The 20,843-nt window shown below is 34.8% G+C and overlaps 2 protein-coding genes and 1 pseudogene across 4 annotated transcripts in view; 2 read left to right on the plus strand and 1 right to left on the minus strand.

Moving 5' to 3' along the window:
• Positions 1–41: 41 nt before the first annotated feature.
• ZNF639 (zinc finger protein 639) lies at positions 42–12,398 on the plus strand. The gene is made up of 5 exons (XM_006910855.3): positions 42–2,996; positions 3,633–3,701; positions 4,729–4,839; positions 5,510–5,644; positions 5,787–12,398. Exons 2-5 carry the CDS (start codon positions 3,644–3,646, stop codon positions 6,938–6,940), a joined length of 1,458 nt encoding a protein of 485 aa, XP_006910917.1. The 5' UTR covers positions 42–2,996; positions 3,633–3,643; the 3' UTR covers positions 6,941–12,398.
• A 1,671-nt stretch (positions 12,399–14,069) lies between these two features.
• Positions 14,070–14,188, minus strand: LOC112479080 (annotated as a pseudogene).
• Positions 14,189–17,922: 3,734 nt separating this feature from the next.
• Positions 17,923–20,843, plus strand: part of MFN1 (mitofusin 1) — a 29,639-nt gene continuing 26,718 nt past the window's right edge. Inside the window, exons 1-2 of one of the 3 annotated variants that reach the window (XM_006910856.3) lie at positions 17,923–18,061; positions 19,119–19,237. In XM_006910856.3, coding sequence (XP_006910918.1) covers positions 19,126–19,237 — 112 coding nt within the window. In that variant the 5' untranslated portion in view covers positions 17,923–18,061; positions 19,119–19,125. Of the gene's footprint in view, positions 18,062–18,081; positions 18,367–19,118; positions 19,238–20,843 lie in introns of those variants that run through there. The other 2 variants (XM_015588544.2, XM_015588545.2) reach the window with 2 other exon arrangements.

The following is a 20,843-nucleotide window of genomic DNA, read 5'->3' on the forward strand; positions in this document are numbered from 1 at the left end:
ATGGCGGTCCCTCCCCCATCCCGAAGGCAGTTCCATACCCTGCGGAGGACGCCGTCGCCTGGGGTCTTCCCGGCCCCTGCTGCTTTTTTCCTTATGGCGCTTTAGTGTCAGGGCTTGGGAGTCTCCGCTAGTCGCCAGGCCTAGCTGTGGCCGTGCGTGGCGCTAGGGTGAGGCGGCTAGAGTCGGGCGACTTCTGCCTGTCCCACGGATGAGCATGTCCCGCGGCGTCTGGGCTCCAGAGGCCTGTCGGTGCCACGCTGGCCCTCCGGCCCCGCCAGGAGGCATGGTGACCCTCCCGCAGCGCATCCCCGCGCTCGAGCCGCAGCCGTAGCCAGCAGGCGTGGGTCCAGGCACTCGTGTCTCCCGCTGTAGTCTAAGCCACTCTTTAGGGTGCTTCTAGACCCCTTTTGGTTTTGTTTTTGGTACAACTTAGGCATACGAGTGATTTGAAGCATTTATCTCTGCAAAGAGCTAAAGATTTGTACTTCAGCAAAGACTGACAATAAGTTGTTGGACATTTAAGTGGATTCTAGTTCAAGCTCTCCTGAAACATTTTTGTGTTTAAATTTTTTCATCAGGGAAACATATACTTATTTTAAAAGGGGTGAAAAAGACTGCTTCTAAAACTTTAGTATAAAAATATAGCTTTTTATTGTAAATGTTTTTATACCCATTAGAAAGAATATTTACATTGCATGAAAGGCCTTAAAAAAAGCTTATTCTATTTGATGTAAGTGCTGACTGCCTATTATGTGTAGTCTGTTTTGTGCATAATATTCTTATTGTTGAAAAAGATAGGTGTAAAGATGCTGGTATGTATTTTGTAACTTGCTTTTTAAAAATAAATGTTTTGTGTGTCATCTCATTTTTGTAAATGTAGAATGTATATGCATACCTTGGCATAGGAAAATATCTAGATGTCTGTACTCTCAAATGTTAACTGGTTTATCTGGGTGAATGAATTCTACGTAATTTAATTAATTAAAAAATTTTTTCCTATTTTTTCTGCAGTGACATGTATACATCTGTAATTTGTTTTTAAGTGAGGGAGGGGGACTGAGTGATAAACTGTATGTGATTCAGAATCTTACCCATGAGAGAAGCAGTGAGCAAATGACATCTCTGAGTAAAGAGCCAAACTTCTTCATCGGGGCAGTTATGTGTACAAAATGCATAAAAGCATTTGCTGAAATGACGAATGGTTAGCATTTCTGGCCTCCAGTGGGCATTTTACCATCTTGTGGAAAGGAGGTCTGATAAGCATTTGGTTATTGCTCAGCACCAAGTAGGTGTCAGATCTTTTCTGACCAAGATGATCCTATTCCTTTCGCCTGACATTCTGACTCCAGGCCAGCTTGCAACATTAATTTTAGTGCCATGCTTGTTTTTGGTTTTTTTTTTTTTTTTTTACTTTTTTATCCTTTGTGTTTGAAAAAATTGGAAAAGTATTCTGAAATGTCAAGAGGCTTCTTTTAATATGCTCTGCTGACAATTTTCAGTGTTCGCCGATACTCTCTGAGCCTTTAGAACATGAAGTGTAAAGTTTTGGGCCATAAAAATTCTGGAAGTGTACAAAAGCAGTGTTAGGAATAAATCTTGAAATTTTAGTTTATTACATAAATATGAAAACAGCTTTTCTTGACTTTTGAATGCACTTGATTGGGATGGGCTCAAGAAATGAGCTATTTTGTTAGGTAAGATATTATATATATTGATATCATTTTTATAAATCTCGTGGTTGTCAGTTTCTTTGGATGATTTCCTTCCCCTCCTACCAGTTGGTGGCTGAATAAGAACTGGAAGCAAGATGTAACTTACTGGTTGGTAATAGCAGTTAGGATTTACTTACGCAGTTATTCAAAACCCAGGAGTTAGAAGACATGCTTTTTGATCTTTGGTTCTGCCAACTTAGTTGACTTGACTTTCAGTGAGTCTGTTTCCTCATCAGTAAAATTGGGGTGGGTTTGATAGTAGCCCCTGTATATATTTCAGAATTGTTGTGAAGATCAAATAAAATAAGGGTTAGGAAGCCGATCAAGAAACTAAAAAGCACTCTTATTATTGTGTGATCACGTCACTTGTGCCGATATACCCAGAACTTAGTGAAGCAACAGAAATAGTATGTGCACCTCAAGTTCCTCACCACTAAAAATAAGATGGTCTTGGTAATGATGCCAAATTCTACCTGCTATATATCATCTTGTTGATAAGAAAAGCAGCATATAAAGCCAGAGAAAAGCTCTTTTTCTGACATTCTTTACTTTCCCACTGCTACAGTGGAAAGAACAGTAATCTGAAATGGAAGAGGTAATTCTGATTCTGACAGTAATCTATTACTTGATTTTAAAGCTTGGGCTTTAAAATTAATTAGATATTTGTTCATATCCCAACCTTACCACTTACTAAGTATCCCCTTGACTTTTCTATGCCTCAGTTTCAGTATCAATACCAAAGCGTAAATAACAATTTTGAGAGTGTTGTGAGTTTTGCATATCGTACTTAATCATAGGATTAAGTAAATCCACAGCCTGATACATAATTGCTGATCAATAAGTGACCATTATTCTTCAATTGTTAAATAATCCATAAGGACTTAAACAGTTAAAAGTCTGTGATTTGGTGTTTGCTTACATTATATTTGCTTTCATTATGGCTGAATAAATTAATGTAGATTTGTATTCCTATTTTGGTGTCAAGATGTAGCTTTAGAAGGTAAATTCATTTCAAAGAAATGACATTTATACATACTCATATTTGTCAATATATACAATTTTTAGTATTTAGTATGTTCAACAGAATATTATACTTGAACTAATTCTATATAACTTCCCAGTTGATTAAAGATCTTGGTACCGTTGTATTCTTGAGTCTCAGAAATGAACTGCATTTTTGCTTATATGATTTCTGTCATGTTTTTCCTACAGGCATTTTTTACCATCTGTGAAAACTTCCCTGTAATTTATTTTTCATCAGTCCCATATTAAGAATTGTACCAAGTAAGTAGAATGTGGTAAAACATATGAGTCACTTTTATAACAGTCCACGAGAATTTAATTGCACAATGGTTGCCATACTTGTTTTGTTCTCAATAGAATGTTGAATGTGACCTCATAAGTAAGAAAAGGATTTTTTCTTGAAAATTGTATTTTGAGTTTCTGTATGATGTGTATTTTTCCTGGAAGCCAGGGGATCAGTATAAATTTGGGAAAATATTTTTTAAGGAAGCATATCCACCTTTTGCTTGAAAACTGTTTCAAAATATTCCCAATTGTAAGAAATGTACCTGTTTTATTCTTAATATGGCGTGATAGGCTCGATTTATTTCTTTATAAAAAATAAACATAAGACTTACTGTAATTATTCAGTAGATATTGCACCTACATCAGCATTTGAAAAAGAGTTCTCAACCTCACTACCAAAACAGAAATTGGTATCCTGCCTTTGAACTTGATCAGAAAAATAAATCCAAAATATAAACAGAGAGGCATTTCTTAACATTTTTCTTACGAAGTAAATTTTCGCATAGTACATACATTTCTTACTGCCAATAAATTCTTTGGTTAGAAGGAATTTTTACAACAGTATTAATAATATTTATTTGTAACATGTTTGTTAAATTCTTCCATTTTTAGATTGAAAAGATATGAATGAGTATCCTAAAAAAAGAAAAAGGAAGACTTTACACCCTTCTCGTTATTCAGGTCAGTGATTTATTTTCAAGTTGAGCTGTGGATTAATTTTCATGCAATTGTATTCCTATCTTATTTTCTCATAAATCATTGGATAAGAGTTCAATATCTGGGTCAACTTTTAGGTAAAAGAAAACTTCAAATAAATTCTCTGAATATATATTCTTCATTGTCTACCATGTGCTAGGCACACATCAGAACTTACAGCCAGTATTTAATCCTTACAACTTCAGGGTTTATAGATGTTTAAAGTTAAATATCCAAAGCTGTATACTTACCCAGCATTTTTGAGATTTGCCTGTGTGCTTCCCAAGTTTGTGCTTAAGGCACTGTTAACTATAAACTTGTTGGAAGATATTTTATATCATTTACATATTTTCCATCATTACAGTAATGTATCTTGTACATTACTTTCAGAAATGTGACCTTCCATTTTGATTGTAAAGTTTTAGATCTTTTGATTGAGATTGGCTTTGCTGACTTGGCAGAGAGGTCTTGGTGGTCATCTGTAAATAATATACCTCACATACATAAACTTGGGCCAGTCTCAGGCATTCCTCTTAGCCCACCCAACCTACACATTTTTCATATTTGAGGAAATTAAGCCTGGTTTACTACTTACTGTCCCCTCCCAGGCAAGACTTGAAATGACTATATTCAGAAGCCCCAACTGGTCCTCAGACCTTTTCCCCTATGCATTATGCTTTCTCTACAGTATGTAGCAGATCTTCTTGGTAGTTAATGCAGTGTTTTTTGCAGTTAACATGTTAATTGCATATTTATATTTTGTGAGATTCTGACAATAAGGCAAATGTATCCTTGTGTGCTTTAAAGTATTTTATATTGTATAATTTGTGGTTCTTTCAAAGTTCAGTGTAATATCAGATCTAAAATATAAAAGCTATCAGAATTTAGGGACATAGTAGTACTTTACTGCACATACTAGGAAAATTTATATATGTTAGATAAGGGAATAGCTAATTTAAATGTATATGTATTTTCCGTGCTTGAAATTTTTAAAATTTTATTTTATGTTCAGATTCCTCTGGGATAAGCAGAATTGCAGATGGATTCAATGGAATTTTTTCTGATCATTGTTATAGTGTCTGTTCTATGAGACAACCAGACTTAAAATATTTTGAAAACAAAGGTATATCTAATATTTTCCAAAATGTTTTTATTTAAATTGCTTTTATGTTTTCATTTATTCCCTATTTTAAAATGTGGGTGAGTTATGATTTCAAAATGAGCAAGTGTTTAAATTTGTTTAAATGTTAGAAAACAAAAGTTTTATATGAAAGCAAGTAAGTGAATTTTAATTTTTAACATTATTTTGGATATATAAATAAAAAGCACATTTTCTTAAATCTATTTTAGTTGGCTAGGAATTGGCAGCAAAGCAGAAGTGACCCAGAGTTGGGAGCGTTTATGGTGAAAGGTTAAAAATAGTGTTACACACAGTCCTTCCACTCAGCTATACCTTTCAGTCTGGAGGGCTAATAGAAAGAAAGAACAGAGGGTGAAGGGTCTGGGCTGAGGGAATAAAGGCTTTATTCAAACAGTAATTTAAACTTAAAATTCCTAAGTAACTTTAAAAAGTGTATTCTTGTCCCAATGGGGCATGGAAGCAAAATCATTTGCTTGTTTAGACAGATTTTCTGTGTCTGATATATGTAACATCTTTTCATGGCAAAAACTATGTCTTTAGTTTCTGTTGGAATTCAAAATTATACTTAAAATATTTGGTGCTCTGTGTTATAATAAGTAATGTTTAATGCTTCAATATAAATAATAAATGTTTTTCAAAATCCTTTTTACAGATGATGATTCTGATACAGAGACATCAAATGACTTGCCAAAATTTACAGATGGAATCAAGGCCAGAAACAGAAATCAGAACTATCTGGTTCCCAGTCCTGTACTTAGAATTCTAGACCACACTGCCTTTTCTACAGGTTAGGAAAACTATAAGTAATAGCATTTACATATTGTGTATAGATCAATGAAGAAATAATGCATAAAATAAATGTTTTGCTAGTTATTTATATAATAGGTCTTCTTTAGTAATAGTAATAATAGGCTTATTTTATTTTTCAGATAAATCTGCTGATGTTGAAATTTGTGATGAAGAATGTGACTCACCTGAATCAGTCAACCAACAGACTCAAGAGGAGAGTCCTATAGAAGTTCATACTGCTGAAGATGTTCCAATTGCTGCAGAAGTGCATGCAATTTCTGAAGATTATGACATAGAGACAGAAAACAATTCCTCTGAGAGTCTCCAAGACCAAACTGATGAAGAGCCACCAGCTAAACTTTGCAAGATTCTTGACAAGAGCCAAGCTTTGAATGTGACTGCCCAGCAGAAATGGCCTTTACTGAGAGCTAATAGCAGTGGCCTCTATAAATGTGAACTTTGTGAGTTCAACAGCAAATATTTTTCAGATTTAAAGCAGCATATGATCCTGAAGCATAAACGTACTGATTCAAATGTGTGTCGAGTATGCAAGGAAAGTTTCTCTACCAACATGCTTCTGATTGAACACGCCAAACTGCACGAAGAGGATCCATACATTTGTAAATACTGTGATTATAAGACAGTAATTTTTGAGAACCTCAGCCAGCACATTGCAGACACCCATTTTAGTGATCACCTTTATTGGTGTGAGCAGTGTGATGTACAGTTCTCCTCAAGCAGTGAACTCTACCTGCATTTCCAGGAGCACAGCTGTGATGAACAGTACTTGTGTCAGTTCTGTGAACATGAAACAAATGACCCAGAAGACTTGCATAGCCATGTGGTAAATGAACATGCATGTAAATTAATAGAGTTAAGTGACAAGTATAACAATGGAGAACATGGACAGTACAGCCTTTTGAGCAAAATTACCTTTGACAAATGTAAAAACTTCTTTGTATGTCAAGTATGTGGTTTTCGGAGTAGACTTCATACAAATGTTAACAGGCATGTTGCTATTGAACATACTAAAATTTTTCCTCATGTTTGTGATGACTGTGGGAAAGGCTTTTCAAGTATGCTAGAATATTGCAAACATTTAAACTCACATTTATCTGAAGGGATTTATTTATGTCAATACTGTGAATATTCAACAGGACAAATTGAGGATCTTAAAATTCATCTAGACTTCAAGCATTCAGCTGACTTACCTCATAAATGTAGTGACTGCTTGATGAGGTTTGGAAATGAAAGGGAATTATTAAGTCACCTTCCAGTCCATGAGACAACTTGATTATTCTCTTTAACTTCCATAATGTTAATGTAAAATAATAAATATGACTTTTTTAGAGACGTTAAAATGGATTATTTTAAACAATTTATGAGAATTGCCTTTAACAAGATTTTTTTAATTGTCCAATTTTCTTGGCTTTGCTACATTTTTTAGTATATAATTATATCCTAAATTTGGTCTTTTCAGTGCACAGGAGTTCATGGTAGTTTTAACGACTCCTGGTGACTATCATCCTGTTTCTTGCATGTGCTCTAATTTCATGAATTAATAAGAAACAGATGTACTAAAGAAACTAGTTTTCCTTCTGTAACCTTAGGTGCTATTAACTTCTTTAAACTCAAGACAAGCTCAGTTTTTCATGTAGGAAGTCGTTAAACTGCTGCACTACCAGCACTAAAATCCAACATAAATACAGTTAAGTCCACTTACATTCCCATTAATAAGAACCCAGACCATCCTTTCGCATTTCCCATTAGTAATCATCTCCAGCGTAATCACTGTACTCTCTATCTGTGTGATTCTTTTAATAACACTGGAAAGTCGGTGTTATAGTAGAAAGATCTGGTTTTCTTGTTGGTCTTTTTCTTTCATAACATTTCACAACTCCTTACCTGTTCACATTTCATTTTCAGTTATGCACCTACAAAGTGATGCCCAAACTTATGATGTCAAATCATTTATTGACTGAGAAAACCCACCAATGTATTAACATAGAATTAGGAAGGTCTGGGAGATAAAGGATTGCTGGCGTGAAAATGTATGCTAGTGTCTTGTGGCTACCATAATGAATTACCACAAACCAAGTGGTTTAAACAACAGAGTTTTATTGTCTCAGTTCAAGAGCCTAGAAATTCAAAATCAAAATGTTGGCATAGTTCGTTCCTTCTGAGGGCTGTGAACAAAGGATCTGTTCCCAGCCTTCCTCCTTGGCTAAAAGTTGGCTGTTTTCATGTTCACATGGTGTTCTCCCCATATGCAAGTCTGTCTCCAAATTTCCCCATTTTACAAGGACATCAGTGATATGAATTAGGGCTCTTCCTAATGACCTCATTTTAACTTGATAAATATTTTGAGTTACTGGGCCCAGGACTTCAACATATGAATTGGGGGGAGGGAAAGAAAGATACAACCACAAAAGCAACTTCTTAACTAGCAGTATCAAGAAGAATTGTGTATCACTGGCTTCAAATTTAATGAACACTGTTAGCTAACAATATTGTTTTGGAATATTGATATAGTTGAAGAAACATTTATGACCTATGGTTTTCCCACTTTAAATACCATGAGAATTTAGTCTATTTTGAGAATGGTGGCGGGAAAAAGTATTTTCAAAACCTATCATTTTTATCTTTACTATTTTTTTTACATGGATAACATTTTCTATTTTACTTTGTACACATAAATATTACCAGTAAACACAGTTGATATAGAGATGGACCGATGACTTTAAAAATGTTTTAAGAGAATTTAGGGGGTTGTATAAAACTAGCCATTTAATGGCTCAACTAGTGACAGATATAGAAACTTGTATTTAGGAGGGGAAAATTATTCAGGAGTAAACTGAAGGCCTTGGTTCCTGACAATGCCCCCCTGGCTTTTGATGCCAAAACCATTTGTGCAAAATCCCTGTCAGGAGAAATAGGATGAAGTGATTGGCATGTGCCAGTGTGGATGGTGGCTAGCCCGTGATAAAGGAGCAGGGATGGTGACTGGACACCAGACTGGTGGCTGCAATCATACACAGGACCCAGGGTGGAACAGCAGCCTGGGGAAGTCATATCTTCAGTGCACTCAAAAACCCATTTTTCTAAACTTTTCTAAAGTTTTCTAAATTTTTCTATACTTCTCTCAAACAGTGTATCTTTAATATTTTGTCACATATGCATAGCTGTATTCCTAGAAACTACCATTCCATCTGATTAACTTTCCAGGCAGGGCTGGCTGATACAAATATTTTCTAGAAGACTTAAAATCATAGTTTAAATTAGAAGAGAACCTTAGAAACCATCTGGTCTAATCCCTCTAGTTTCTGAGTTTCTCGTAGAAAGAAACTTAGGTTGTTATTAGGTCAAGGTCACAAAACAGTTATAGCATACAGGAGTGAATCCAAGTCATTTGACTTCTAGTCAAGTGATGTTTCCATTACAGCATGTTACATAAAAATCTAAGCTTTGTCCTTGGGATGTTTTTCATGACTACTTAACTTAGCCATTCAGTTGTCTTCTTGGTAATTGTTTTTATACTTTTTTGATATTTGTCCAAGTCTAGGAATTTGATTTTCAGGAAACAAACTTAAGTAATGCCTTGGTGGGTTTTTTAAAATTCTGTATTTTAATTGCTTTCATTTCATCAAGTGTTAGTAATCAGACTGTATGAAACTGAAAAGATTAAATCCAAGTTTTAGAAATATAATTTTGTGCTTTTTGATGAATCTGCAGCTTGAGGCAACATCCCACTGACAGCTTGTCCAATAAAATCTTTTGGCTTTGACTCAGCTTTCAGATAAATCTGACTGACTATAAAATTGCTGAGGTACCTGGTCTATATTTTTAGCTTAACAAACTTCTTTGGAAAAACAAACCTACCTAAAAGGAAATTTTTCTAACTACTTCTGGTTTTCTCCCTCTCAAAGACAGGCTTATCCACTGTACACTTTGTGACTTGAACCATGATTCAAGTGTGAGAAACCAACTGATAGTGATGTTTATTTGCACTACAATAGAATTCTTGGCAGCAGTAAACAGTGCTGATGAGTTTTCTTTCCTTGCTTTATCTTCATCTTGCAATGAGTTATTACTTTTGAAATTCCAAAGCATTTCCCTTGTATTTGGGGAATTTGAAATTCCCTAAAATTTCAAAGTGATTGTGTACTACTCACTAGCCTCTCTTCCTACTTGTAAATTTGCCAGTTTAACCATTTTAAATCGCCTGTCTTAGATTTCTCTGAATGTATATCATGACATATTAACCAGTTGCTCAGTTTCACTGGGCCTGTAGCAGGTTGTTAAGTGATTGCTGAATTGTGGGAAGATAAAGTATACTTAGGCTATTTTCTTCCAATAGATTAACACTATTCCTAATTTTTAAATCTGGTTTACAAAGCATTGAATTTCTTAATTCCTGGCACTTTACCATAAACCTTAATTTATTTCATCAATCTTACTACATTATGCAACTAGTTTAATGTAATTCTCAAACTACTGTGATTAATTTTAAAGGGATATTAATGCCTAAAAAACACTAAGTTACGTAAATTTGAAAAAACTAATAAAATCAAATGGCCACAATCCTCTTGGGAAGCAGATTGGCTTACCAAAAAACTCAATAGTTATTAAGAATTTAAGTGAAAATAAATAGTTAAGGCCAAATGTTAATGAAGAAGTAAATTTGGTTAGGTTACCCGACAAGTAACAGTCTCATGCCTATTAATTAAAAATAAAATTTGGGGGTAACTTTGCCTGTAACTTTCAGTTCTGATGACTGACGATACAGAGTATCTACAGGAGAATTTTTATTCACAGCTTTGAGTTTATGGACTTACATACACTTCTTGTATTGGTCTAGCTTTACATAAATTAATCTTTTAAGACATTAAAACCTAAGTGAAAAAATATGTACATTTGTGGTGTAAAATATAAATTCACAAAGCTAAAAGTTGTCACATGTAATTTACATGTTTATATGAAGTTATATGTTCAGTTTGTAAGTTTAAAAACAAACTTTTAGAAGCCTAATTAGAGTTGTTTGGAGTCTGCTTCCTACTAGAGATTTAAAAATAGTTTTCTCCATAAAGACTTCCCATTTTAAAGCGTGAATCACCACAACTTTTTAAATTTATTCTCCTTAATAACCCTACCTGAACCCAAAATAAATCACATTTCTGAAAAGTAATTTCTTCATTCTAAAAACAACAATTTTCTCACATTGCTAAATAAGAATATTGTATTATCTACTAGTCTAATCCCATACCTTAAGAGAGATGGTTATTTCGACAGCTTTTAAAAGATATTTTGTTATTACAACCTTTAAAAGTTTATTATTTATTTTTGGTTTTAAATAAGCAAATGAATATAACCTGGATAATCTTTTTTTCTTGCTAAAAATATTGAACTGAATGAATTATATCCTGAAAAATTTAATGAAAAGTATCTTTTGAATGAAACCCGAGTTTTCTAGTTTTTAATATCCTGATGGTGTCCACTGCTGAAAAACATTACAATTGGAAATAATTGATACTTTTGCCCTTACTCTTCAGAGTAAGCTGAGATCAGGAATTGGAAACATACCTATCAAATGTGATTTCTGGTAGGTAATTACTTTTTTCTTTTTTAATCCTTGCCTAATGGCCATTTACCATGCTGTTCTAAATTTTGGTTGGCAGAAATTGAGACTATTGAATTCTGTTTTCCTATCTACCCTGTTCATTTTATTTAGGGTTACCTCTTTATGGCATTATTCATGTTTATAAAACATTTTCCTCAATCTATATTCTGTGGCTGATTACCCTCATCTTTGCAACTCTTCCTCACTTTACGTGGGTTTTCAGAAAGTCTCAAAGATTAAGTCTTCCCAGTTAACAAGATGAGAATGGATTTTTCTCTAATTCTTCCTTCTCTTCTTTGAACTGTGTTAAAATAAGTTACTGTCTTCACACCACATACCATATCGCTTGCTTTTATACCTTGTAAATATTTTATGTATTCTTGTCTAATAGTTTGATTGTGCTGAATTTATAAATTTCAATGTGTCTTTTAAGCAGAATATCATTGCACAGATCTTATTAAATAATTCTTTATGGTTAAGTTCCTTATGGCACTAATCCAATGTTCTTTAGTGAACAACTAAAATGCTAAAGTAGAGAAACTAACCTAGAATGACAGAATGTTAGCCTGGAGGGTACCTCAGAGATCATCTAATCCAGACTCATAAAGTGTACAATATATTTTATTTTCATGGTTGTAAATTCTACATTGTAAAATTTAACTAGCACATCAAATGTGATTCATGAGTATTTTTACTTAGGACAAAATGAATGTTTTAAGAAAAAAGCATCTTGATTTAAAGAAAAACGTGAAGTAAATAATGATACATGGACATGAAAAAAATGAGTAGGTGATACATTAATGACTGAAATTTGAGAATACAAAATTCTGATCTGAACTTGTTTATAGCTTAGAAAAATGGTTCTCTAACATTAGTTAGACTTTTAAGCTAGCACAAACAGGACTGCTAACTCCCCAACACTTTTCTAAGAATTTTCTTTAGAAAAAGTTAAAATGTGCCATATTTTTTTTTTTTCATGTAATATATCAGATACCTGAAGAGAGAGAATGACATATTAGAGAGCACTGGACCAGATCATATAAGACTTTGATTTCTAATCCCTGTTCACTAACTATAAATTGTGTGACTGTACCCATGAACAATAGATGTAATATTATTAAATTTTTCTCAAATACTCCATGGACTCTCTGCAACTCCTTAAAAATTTCTATTTTACTACCCTTTGATTTAACAGCTATGGAATATCTACTATCAAGCCATTTACTCGGGGATACATAGATAAACTACGGTTCTTGTCCTCAAGAGAATTACCATACAGGGCAGGAAACTTTCTGTCACCTTTCTGAACTCCAATTCAGTTAGATATCAAATTGAGTGTCTTTTGTTTCTAAGTATTTGCTTAATGCACAATGCTACCATAAACATTCTTGTATGTGTTGAAGTGTTTTGGGTTTTTGGTGGTTGAGGGGAAGGCTTTTTTGTTGTTGTTTTGTTTTTGGTATACTTGTGATTAAATACTTCCAAAATGTTAAAAAGAACAGCTAAAGTTTATACTTCCATCAGCATATCATGATTCCCTACAACCTTATCAACAATTTCATACAACTTTTTAATTTTCTGCAAATCTGAGGGATATAAAGTAGTATGTTATAGTTTAAATTTGCATTATTTGATTACTAACAAGGTTGAAAATATCTTAATGTGCTTATGAATCATTTTGGTTTTTCACTTTGTGAAATGCCTTTCTATATCCTTTGTTCATTTTTCTACTGGGTTTTCTGGTTAATTTTCAGAAGTTTTTTATAGATTTTAAGTATTGGTCCTTTGTTAACTACATACACTGCAAAAAAAATGTCATCCACCTGTTACTGACGTCTTTTGTTGAACAGAAATCTTTAATGTAGCTAGATCATATTTTCCCTTTACAGGTTGTGCTTTCTGCATCTTATTTACAGAATCTTCTCTAATGTCAGAAAATTATTTTTCTACATTTTCTCCTAATAATTTTCTGGTCGTACCCTTCATGCTTAGGTCTGGGTTTCTTTATGTGTAGCTATGATTCCAGTTTTATTTATATTCATTCAAGTGAGCCAATTTCCCCAGTATTATTTGTTAGATAATGCATCTTCCCCCAGTGATTCATGATACCAATTTCACAATGTATCAACTCTTCATGGGCTGTATCTGTATTCCTTATATTCTTTTGTTCGTTCCTGCAACAGTATCACATGCTTTAACAGTAAGAACATGCTTTAAATATTATGGCTTTGTAATTTGTGCTAATATCAGAAGTGTGAATTTGTTCTCTCCGCTCTTCTTTTTGAGAACTGCTTTAGCTTTTGGTGACTTTTCCTTCCTTGTCAATTTAGAATTAGTTCCAATTCCATCTAGAGTCTTGTTGGAATTACATTAAAATCTTTCCTTTTGTAAACATTGTATATTTCTCCATTTACTAAGGTTTCTTTTTAATGTTCTTTTTAATTTTTTCATAAAGGTCATATGCAGTTTTTAAGTTAATTCTTAGATTTTTTACAGTTTTGGTTGCTTTGACATGCTTATTTTCTAATTGGTTATTACAGGTATATAGAAGGCTTCTGATTTTTTAAACATTGGGTTTTGTATATGGAAACCTTGTAAGGTTTTAGTCTTAGTTCTAATAGGGTCTTTGTTCAATTTTTAATGTACAGAATTTGTCAGTACTTATAATAAGCAGAAGTAGCAATAGCCGGCATTGCTTTTTTGTTCCTTGTCTTGGATGTAAGACTCCTAAAGTTTCCCCAAGAAGTACATTTAATGCAGGTTTTTGTAGGTGGCCTTTATCAAGTTTCTTAGTTTTCTTTTTTCACACCTACAGCACCCGGTATTCCTAGGTGGTCTCCCATCCAAGTACTAACCAGGTCTGACCCTGCTTAGCTTCCAAGATCAGATGAGATCAAGCATGTTCAGGGTGGCATGGCCATAGACCTTAGTTTTCTAAGAACTATATTATATGTAGGTAAAAACATTAGCAATGACTATTTCCGCACCTATTGAAATAAACATGTGTTTCCTCCTTTAGTCTACTATTATAAATTACACTGGATGATTTTCTGATGTTATTTTTCTATCCCTAGGAAAACTTGACAAAAATTTTTTGAATATAATGTTGGATGCAGTTAGCTAATATTTCATAGATGTTTGCCTTTAGATTCATAAGTGTGATTTTCTTTACTTATAGCTTCTATCCAGTGTGGTGTCAAGGTTATTCCAGTCTTATAAATTGGGGTGTTTCTTCTCCTGTTCTATACTCAGCAAAAGACCTGCATAAGAGTAATCTTTTCTTTAAAGATTTGGTAAAAAGTTACCTTGAAAATCATCTACACCTGGCTTTTTTAATATGGGAAATTGCCATTTTAATTTTTGAATGCTTATTGGTTTATTCAAGTTTTCTTTTTATCTTGGGCAAACTTTGGTATTTGATGGTTTCCCAGAAATCTTACACTTGATATGTTTTCAAATGTATTAGCATTTATCATATTATATATCTAGAGTTATTTCCCCTTTGGTTCATGTCTCCCCTCATTTTTGACATTCAGTAACAGATATGACAGCCTTATGTCAAATTTATAATTTTTTGAATAATTAAATTTGTTTTTGTAATCTCTTTGTTTCAGCTTTTATATTTTAATTTTTTTCTTCTTTATGTTTACTCTGCTGATTTTTGCCTATGAGTCTGTTCCACAAAAAAGAAAACCAGTGGATTAAATTCTTATTACTTATTATACTAAAACATTTATTTTTATAATTTATAACATGCAATGTCACCTGTTTTAAAGTATACTAATTATACTAAACATGTAATTATTATTTACAGAACTAATAAAGGGATCCATCATGATTTTAAAAATTCAGACAATATAAATAAAGTAAAAGATCCCTTTGACATCCTCTATGCTCAAAACTGATTTGAGTGATTAAGGGTTCCATATAGCTATTAAGTGGCATAGCCTAGATTTAGACTGAAGACTTCAGATTTCAAGGTCTGCAATTTTCCATTAAAATATTTCTTCAATACATATTTGTTGAACAAACATATGAATATCTCAAGGGTGGTGAATGCTTTCACTCTCTAAATGCTGGTTGATGCTTGAAATTCATCCTTAAAATTTCATTTCTTTTTGCTAAATGCCTTAACACCCTTGTAAATTATAGTGCTTATCAGTTAGGATTGTTATTAGTGTTATTTATGTTTTATTAAGAATTAAAAACATAATATATTACGTTTTTCTCATTATATACAGGCTCAATGCAGAAAATGTGAAAACAGGCAAGTATAAAGGAAAAATCACATCACCATCCAGATGTAAAATATATGTATTACATATGATTTACAAACATTTTTATATACTGTGGTAATATGGTGAACATTTCTCTATGTTAAGTATATTTTTAAAACAAACTTTAATAAGTATGTCATATTCCATCCTGTGCATGTACCATAATTTATTCAACCCATCTCCTATAGAAGAACACTTGGACTGTTTCCAATTTTTCATGATTTTTAAATATTTTGATTATTATATATTTGCATTTTTGAATATATTTATTTTATTGTATATTTATAGCTAATATCTGTCCACATGTTTCTTTTCCTAGGATTGCTGGGTGAAAAAGCCTTCACATTATAAATGTTTAACCTTTTTGCCAAATAGCTCATAACAATGTGTCAGTTTGGAGACTGTATAAGTACCCGGTTATTCAACCAAACACTAATCTAGGTGTTGCTGGGAAATTATTTGTCATTAAAATCTAGTCAGTTGACTTTATGTAAAGGTAATCTGGGTGGGCTAATCCATTCAGTTAAAAGGCTTTAAGAGTAGAACTAAGGTGTTCCTGAAAAGGAATGCTGTCATAAACCGCAGCTCTTGCCCAAGAATTCCCATTCTGTCCTTACTGATGGCTTGCTGTACATATTTTGGATTTTCCTAGCCAGCCAGCCCTCACAAACACATATCCCAATTCCCTGCAATAAATTTCTTACCCTATAAACCCTGATACACACTGAAACTATCCTGCCAGCAGAGTATGAGACTGCTCTTGATCATTTGCATCATAATGTGAAGTTTTTAGATAAACAGACAACTTTTGATAGATCACAATTCCAAAGATTCCTAGCAGAAATGATTAACATACTGTGTTTATGTATGTGTTTTTTTGTCTATGGTGTGGAGAGAGTGGGGAGAGGAGATATGGGATTAAAAAACATAAAATACTGTGAAGTTAAATGATTCCAGCTTATTTCGCAATTATGTCTAGAGCATTAAGTATATTGCTAATGTTAAAAGCCATTTTTTTAATGGAATGCCTCTAATTCCATCAATGAATTGGGTCCTTTAATTAACATCGTGTGGAATCTCTGTATAATCCAGAACCCACAGATCAACCAAAGTAACCTTTTAAAATATAAATCAGATATTACTCCACAAGCTTAAAACAGAAAGATATTGCACTTAGAATAAAATGTAAACTTCTGATCTTGGCCTATATAATTTTACACCTTCCTTTCTAAACTTATTTCCCCCAATCTCCTTTTCCCTCACTTCATCCAGACATACTGGCCTCTTTTCTTTTCATCAACCATACCACTCTCTTTCCTGTGGACCTGTAGACTTCTCTGTGTCCCCCTAATTTGGGCACTCTTCCTCCAGTTATTCCAAGGATTGGCTTCCTGGGAAAAGTAAGTTAATATTACTTTCTCAGAAAGGACCACCCTGTGTGGCTTAGTCTTCTACATTTTCCTTCAGATAGTCTGTCCCGTTGCCATTTTTTCTTCTCCAGAGTGTAAGCAAAGTCTGAAATGATCTAATTTACTGCATTTGCTTTTGATATTCACCTATTCTAACAGAACAATATTTATCCGACTCTTATTATATGCACAGCACTGTTTTAAGCACTTTACATGCTATTAACCTGTTTAATTTTCACAACAACCCATAAGGTAGGTATTATTAGTACTCCAGTTGTATAGATGAAGTACCTGAAGCTCATGAAGATGAAGTGGCATCACTTGCAAAACTGCCATCTCACTTGCCAGCTCTAGAAAAAAATCCCCAGGACGTTCTGTTGAACCATGTACAGACCGGCAGCAGCAGCAGCGCCTCAAGAATGTTAGAAATTCACACTCTCAGGCCTCACCTCTGGCCCAATGAATCAGAATTTGCAGTTTAACAAGATCCCCAGGTGATTCCCAAGTATAAATTTTGAGAAGCACTAGGCAAGGATGCTTCAATTTCCTAAGTCTCACCTTTAATTCCACACACACACACACACTCACTCACAATTGTGCTCCAAGCCCAGAAAGCCAACTGCACAGAAAAGAGAGTAGTGGAGAGGTCAAAAGGTTTTCCATTATGCTATTGGCCCAACAAGCAAGAATCCCTCTTGTCCCGTAGCCCCAAGCCCGCCTCACCCCACCTCCTTTTAGCATTCCTTGACTAAACTAGCCGTTGGCCGCTACCTATGACTAGGCTGGTCAGAGCTTTAGAAACACTGAAGAGAGAAGAGAGGGGGAAAAACAGAAGCTGGGCGGCTGGGGGGATGAACAGCAAACCATTGCTCTGCACCATTCCCTGCCCACAAGCCTTGCCTTCGGCCCTTAACAAAAATGGCGCTCGACATAGGTGCACTTCCGGCAACAGAGCCAAACAAAATCGCGTAGGGCAACAGACCGGAAGTGGCCACCTTTTTGGCACTCCTGCTACTTCTTTCCCCCGCCCCATCCTCCCTTAAGAGGATGAGGCGGCCTGAGGGCTGTGGCTGAACTGCATTTGCTGGGTGACAAGTCGGAACTAGGACCTTGTGAGTGCCCTCTGTCTTGGCCGCTGGCCGTTTTACTTCTCTCGAGGTGACCTTCAGGCGGCCAGGGCCTGGACTGGGGAGTCGTGCGCCGAGTGTTCTGTGACGAGGCGCCGCCGCGGTCCTGCGGGAAAGGAGCGAACGAGCTGGGCCTGCGGGTGGCTCCGGCCCGCGGATCCCGCGAGGCCGGAACCCGGGGCGTGGGGAGCCCGGTCCGGCGCACGCGGGGCGGTGGTGGGGGCTGGCCCCCGCTCTGCCAGCAGGGCTCTCGTGCCCGGTGTGGGAGGTGTGGAAGGCCTTTCCTCAAGGTACGTGGTTCTTACCGGCTGAACCGGGTCGTTGCCGTCACCCTGCCTTTCCCATGTAGCTTCTTCGTTCAGTGGGTTCTTGATCCTCTGGAACGCTCAGCCTTCCTTATGGCCACTTAGCTGCATTCTTCACATACACACCAGGGTTGGACTGTTGTTTAAACATTTTTGCTTGGTGTCTTTTTCATGAAAAGCTGCCTGAAAAAATTTTTTGTTAAACTTCCATTTCTTGTAGTTCTTGGTACTTTGGCTGGAAACAACAGTGCTCGATTTAAGCCTTGACTTATTTGTTGTGATGAGAATTTCTTCTTTCTAAACGTCAGTATTGAATTATGATCTTGGAATTTTATTTCTTCACTCTATGTATCCACCTCCACTCACAGAGCTCCAGGTGGAGAAACTTAATAACTTACTGTTTGTGAACTTGGCTTCATCTCACTAATCTTGTTCCGTGATATACTTAAGGGTCACATGTCAAAGTTAGCTTCAGTTAGTTTCATCTTCACCAAAAGGAAATAAAGTAGAAATTGCAACCAAGATTTTGGCCAGTGGAGTTCACTTATTTTAGTGGAATGCCACTCAAAAGAAGTCTGACTAAAACAGTTCTCCCCAAAAAGCAATTATCTCAAAGAATTTTGGTAGTTTAATTTTTCATTGAGGAGTTAATCAGTATCGCTGCAAAGTGTTTTTAATTTGCAGGTGTTTGTGATCCAGTTTAATTTGTGCACGTCTAACTTCATTTTTCCTCCTAGTAGCATAATGGCAGAAACTGCTTCTCCACTGAAGCACTTTGTGCTGGCTAAGAAGGCAATTACTGCAATCTTCGACCAGTTACTGGAGTTTGTTACTGAAGGATCATATTTTGTTGAAGGTTAGTTTGTCTAAATTTTTAAAGTAATTACTGTTGAAAATATACAAATGTGCATTATTCTTTTAACCTTAGTTACTGAACACATATATAGGGCATTGTGTTACATATATATTAGAGATAACATTACAAATAAAACTCATTTCTGCCCTCCAGAGGAGGAACATTAAATGATATTAATGACAACTAAGAAATAAGTGCTTGTATGTGAGGCGCTATTCTAAGCACTTTATTAACAACTCATTTTATATTCATTATACATAATATAAATTAATTTAATTATAATTAAATTGGATAAATTTAATTTGAATTATATTATTTCTTAACTCATTTCGGTAACATTAATACCCATTGAATCTTCATATCAACACTGAGGCGCAATTTTAATTACTCTCATTTTAAAGATAAAAAAAAAAACCAAGATTCAGAAAAGTCAAGCAACTTTCCCAAAATCAAACAGCTAGTAAATGCCCAGACTAAAAATCTGGCAGCCCATGTTTAACGATTATACTTATCTCCTCCCCAACTCAGCAGTTAAGCCAAGATCTCAGACCTGTCTTATTCTCTCAAATGAGGCTGGGATGCTGTGGAAAAAGGGTAAAAGTTTTTGTAAAATGACTGTAACCGTTCAAACAAAGGTGGTAAGGAATGTCTAACCAGGAAATACTGCTTTAGAGATAACTATTGAAAACTTTTTCTGATTCTTAAGATTACATGACCTCAAGGGTACAATGAAAAGGAAGGGATTCTGTAAACTTCTCTAGTGACAGTGGGGAAACATTTGGTAGGTTGGTAGAATTAAACTTTTTCCCTTGCCCATCCTAACCCTCCCTCACCAGATTTTGACTTCCTTGTGGGTAGCGATCATGCCTTATTATGGTATGTCTGTCACCAAATCAGACACAATTCAAGTTTTGCTGGAATGAGAAAAGAAAGTACTGGTATAGATTATGTTTCCAATTTGGAAAGAACTTGAACTGGCACAGTGACTTTGAATAGTATGTTATTATAAAAGAGTTGATAAGTGAAAATGAAGTTAAATGTAATATTTTGTGTATAGCGAGCCAGTTACAAATTGAGCATTATGCTAGGAACTAGTGAATAGCAGCTTTAGATTCTGAATTTGATTCTGCTGGTTCTAGAACCTCAGAAAAAAATATTGTAGAAAAGACAAAGCAAGTAAGTTAGGAAGATCATGGAAGAGCAAGAATAAAATGAAAAAGGTGAATGTAATGATATTTAAGCAATCTTCACCAAATTTCACATATTTTATTAATGCACTTGAAAAGTATAATGAGATATGTAAAGTGTAAGTTGAATTAGATGAGCACTGGGTAAACTGTATCAGTGTTTGTCTCTCATTGGGACTATTCAGATAGTCAAATGAATTTCCATGTTTTTATGTGCAAAATGAGATGATAAATATAAAACTGTTAGCATGTGTATTCCTGAAATAGAAACAAAACTGAAAGGCATTTTTACTTTTCAAACCCAGGCTTTTTTCCACTTATCTCTATACTTGGAGGAAGGGAGGTTGGAGCGAGGGGGTGGGATTCAATCTGCAATTCTTTTTTATGTGAAATGAGCTGTTTTGCTCCATCCCTGTGGG

Source organism: Pteropus alecto, unplaced genomic scaffold (assembly GCF_000325575.1).
Source record: "Pteropus alecto unplaced genomic scaffold, ASM32557v1 scaffold33, whole genome shotgun sequence".
Lineage (NCBI taxonomy): Eukaryota > Metazoa > Chordata > Mammalia > Chiroptera > Pteropodidae > Pteropus > Pteropus alecto.